The sequence below is a fragment of the Phodopus roborovskii genome, unplaced genomic scaffold (assembly GCF_943737965.1).
Source record: "Phodopus roborovskii unplaced genomic scaffold, PHOROB, whole genome shotgun sequence".
In the NCBI taxonomy this organism is placed as follows: Eukaryota; Metazoa; Chordata; class Mammalia; order Rodentia; family Cricetidae; genus Phodopus; species Phodopus roborovskii.
This window is the reverse complement of record NW_026126459.1, coordinates 25934921-25938767: the sequence shown is the minus strand read 5'-3', so window position 1 is coordinate 25938767 and position 3847 is coordinate 25934921. Positions and strand designations below refer to the sequence as shown.

At 55.9% G+C, this 3847-nt stretch overlaps 1 protein-coding gene across 1 annotated transcript; it reads right to left on the bottom strand.

Annotated features, from left to right (window-relative positions):
• Positions 1 to 240: 240 nt before the first annotated feature.
• On the bottom strand, positions 241 to 2868 carry Hoxc11 (homeobox C11). Its single transcript, XM_051190090.1, has 2 exons — positions 1914 to 2868; positions 241 to 612 (listed from the first exon to the last, which is right to left on the bottom strand). The coding sequence occupies exons 1-2, from the start codon at positions 2593 to 2595 to the stop codon at positions 380 to 382; spliced, it is 915 nt and encodes a 304-aa protein (XP_051046047.1). The 5' UTR covers positions 2596 to 2868; the 3' UTR covers positions 241 to 379.
• Positions 2869 to 3847: the final 979 nt, after the last annotated feature.

The following is a 3847-nucleotide window of genomic DNA, read 5'->3' as shown; positions in this document are numbered from 1 at the left end:
TTGGGCTAGAGTTCAAGGATTGTTCGGCTCTAGCGCCCACTGTGCTCGCCCCTCCCCTCATCCAATCCAAGCAGCAAGACTTTGTTGCAAGGTGTATTTTCTTTTAAATAAACAGTCTTGGGGACTTGGCGCCAACAGGGTCCACTAGCCACGGGTCAGACACTTCCCTCACGCCTTTTTCCAGGACGGGTCTCTGACCCTATAGTGAATTAAACCGAGGCGAAGGAGGTTCTGGAAGCGCCAGTAACGGCAGTGGGGGGCCAGCCCTGGCCACAGTCCAGTTTTCCACCCGCGGAAAAAAAGACGAGTTAGAAAATAAAATAAAATAAAATAAATTTTCCTCTTTCCCTCCCCCTACCCCAAAGGGCTAGGTCTGCAGTTACAGCAGCGGATTTCCTGAAAAATACTGCAGCCGGTCTCTGCTCAGTTTTTTTTCTTTCATCCTTCTGTTCTGAAACCAAATTTTCACTTGTCGATCAGTCAGGTTCAGCATCCGGGACAGCTGCAGCCGCTTCTCTTTGTTGATGTACACGTTGAAGAAAAACTCTCGCTCCAGTTCCCGGATCTGGAATTTCGAATAAGGGCAGCGCTTCTTGCGGGTGCGGGGGGCGTCTGGAGGGAGAGGAGGGGGCAAGTGCGAGGAGAGGGGAGAGAGACACGTGAGACCCCGGGCGACCCCAGCGGACCCCAGACGCTGAACGCTCAGCAGCTCTGCTCCCAGTCCCGCGGCTGGGCAGCCCTCCCCCTAGGCCGGCAGCTCTTCTTCCGGAGCCCGCTTTGCTGAGGCAAGCCTCGATCCCACTGTCAGGTCTAGCTTGGTCCACTGAGAGCCTGGTGACCCCTGCTCTTCAGGCCAGAACCCTAGCTGACAGGGTCTGCGGGTGGAGGAAGGCCTGCCTGAGCCACGTGCTTTCCCTGGGGGTGCCCTGACTGCTCCTCCACGCCGCCCTTGCCCCTTCCGAGTGGCCCTCCTGAAGAAGCTTCTGCAAGTCCATGATCCCACCCCCGCCTCCTCCAGAAATCGGAGGGAGCCGCGGAGAATCGGCGCAAAGGATTGAATTTAGGAGAGAGCAGTGGGGAATCCGAGGGGAAAGCAGCGAGTAGAGATAGCTGGACACACGGGAGCCTCCAGCCAGGCCCTGGCTCCCCGGGACGCCCCGCAGCCTGCCAGCGGGTCGGCTGCACACTGCCTGGGCTGGGCCTGCCCAGAGGGCGTAGACCCAGGAGAACCAGCGACGCCCTCAGCTCAGGGGAGCTCCGATCTTTTCTCCACTTCCTATCACCGCCAAACCCGGCTTGCCCGGATTTCTATTCAAAGACCCGCGAGCATGTAATATGAACATTAAAAAAAAAAAAAAAAAAAAAAAGTCGTTTTAAAAAGAAGCGGAACTGCCTTGGAGCGCCTCTCTGGGTTTGAGTTCTGCCTCGTCCCTTCTGTCCCTTACCTCTCCCCCCTCTGGGTTTCACCCGGTCTGTCCCTCGCCCTCCCCCTTTCCCCCTCTACTCCTCCCCTCCCTCCCACCCCCACCCCCGGCAGGCAGCCCTTCTCCCCATCCTTTCTTAAACGCTCCTCTAAGTTCACGATCAAAGTTAATATCGTCCGCAATGGTGGCACTTTTAAAAATTTCACAGACCGAGGGAGATAACGGAGGAGGGGGGCTCACCCGGCTTTTCCAAAGAGCCCCTTTCCCTCCCTCCCCACCCCTTCTTCATCGTAAAAAGTCGAGTCGTTGGGAGAGAGGGCTTTGTAGGTTATAATAAAATCCTTTGAATGCTTATAAAACTCCACATAAAATAGGACTGACCCAAAACACGAGGCTGTCCGCGCTCCCCTGGCCTCCCCCCCCCTACTCCAGCCCTCCCTCTCCGCTCCCTCCCTCGCTGCCCTCGGGTTCCCGGCCGCCGCTACCTACTGGGGGCGGCTCCCTTGGCCGGCTCCTTGGTCGCTGAGTGGGCAGAACCAGACGAGCTTGGATTCGTATTCTCCTCCTCGGCCTCGGCCTCAGCACCGGCCTCGGCCCGGGACGCCAGTCCCGAAGCCGGGGGCGCCTCAGGCTCCCCCTTGGCCTCGCCCTTGCCGGAGCAGGGGGGCTCGGCAGGCGCATCTCCGCCACCGCAGTAGGCGTTGTCGAAGAAGCGGTCGAAGGCTTGGGGCAAGACGCTGTTCTTGTTGACTGAGGAGTAGAAGCCGGCGGGGGCCGCGTGTGGGGCGCTGGGGTGGTGGTGGCCGCCGTAGGAGCCTTCATTTTTCATGAGAATCTCAGTGACTGTGGAAGGAGGCAAGCACTCCCGGTGCATAAGCTCGTCGGCCGCCGCATAGCAAGACGAGTAGCTGTTCCGATGGTGCCACTTGCCGGACGGCTCCAAGCCGTAGGAGACCTCCCGGACCGGGGGCACCTGGGCTGAGTAGGGATAGGAGATCTGACGAGAAGGGGCCTGGGGCAGGAAGGAGGAGACGGTGGAGAACTCGGGCACGTAGTAAGTGCAACTGGGCAGATAGAGGTTGGAAGCGCAGCTCCCTCGCTCGCCGAAGTCAGCACCCCTCTCCTTGCGCGAAGGCGAGCAGAAGTTGCCCAGGTTGACCGAGTTAAACATCGTTCTCTTCTCCTGCCTGCTCCGGATGGAGGTTTTGGACCCGGTCTAGCGAGGGGGGAAATTTTGGGAAGGCAAGATGACGCGTTATCCGTCTTAGTCTCTCTCCCCGAGCACGTGATCCAAAGTAGATATTGTCATATATCAGTTCGGAACACTTCGCAGACGTAGGAGGGGTTCTCTCTTAGGTAAGATCGGGGACGTTCAGGCGATTGGTTTGCAAACACCGCAGAAACATTATGAAAATCAATTGCAGATTTGTATTCGTTTTTCTCTCGTCACTCCCCTCCTCTCCATTCCACAGAGCAAGCAAAGGAGGAGAAAGAGAGGGTTGGGGTGGGATGGGCGGTGGGATGGGCGGGGGCGGTGGCTGGGAGGGGGTAATTGTATTTTTTTCCTAGCTGCTGCTCCCCCCACCCCCAGGATTGGGGGAAGGAGGAGAGCTTTCTGTTTAGGGGGTCTGGCCTCCTCCTTATGATACACTGAGCTAAGAGGAAGGACTTTTTCCTACCTGATTTCCCCAGGAACAGTGAATCCTCCTCAAGTCTCAGGGACTCTTACGCCTCTACCTGAAGAATCAGCGCCTATTTACAAGAGTTTGAAGTTCTTTAGATTATTTTCCTGGCCAGAGTCGGGTGAGCCCCCTCATAGGACAGGTTCCAAAGAAGAGTATCTGAAGTTTCCCAAAGGTGAGGCAGCCCAGCTATGAGCCAGCGTCCCAACTTTGTCTAGCTTGCTGTGCTGCCGCTGGCTAGAGACTCCTATTAGTCATAAACCAGTGGTGAGCAGCGCGCCAGCCGCCCAGCCGGTGCCTGGCGAAGTCTGGGAAAAACCTTCTCTAATGTTGTGTTAAATATTTAGTATGAGAGAGTGGCCCTGGGTGAATATTTCATGCCTGCCTTTATTGTCAATCAATGTGCAGAAAGCTACATCCACTGTGAATTTTAAAATCCCAAACCCCAAAGAAAAAGATTAGAATGAGAGTCATCTATCTTCTCTCTATCTGGGGCCCTTCGAGTTGGAAGCTCAGCTCCAGCTAATGGGATGAAAAGAAGCTTGGCAATAGGGAACTAAATTGGGGGTTTCTGTTTTTAAAAAAATGATTTTGGGAGCTTAGGTGGGTAGAGAAGCCAGGTGTCTACTCTAGTATCAATCAACAAGACAGTGGAATAAAACTGTGGTCCCAAAGTGGGCAGGGTAGGGCCAGAAGTCCCCAGCCCCTCTCACTGCTTCTTCCTATGTGTCTTCTCCTGCT

What these genes read in the sequence shown, in the direction of transcription:
- Hoxc11 (XM_051190090.1), bottom strand. Translation starts at nt 2,595, where the DNA reads ATGTTTAACTCGGTCAACCTGGGCAACTTCTGCTCGCCTTCGCGCAAG. An exon ending in GGCCAAGGGAGCCGCCCCCA is followed by an intron (nt 613 to 1,913) that starts GTAGGTAGCGGC and finishes CTCTCCCTCCAG; the next exon opens with ACGCCCCCCGCACCCGCAAG.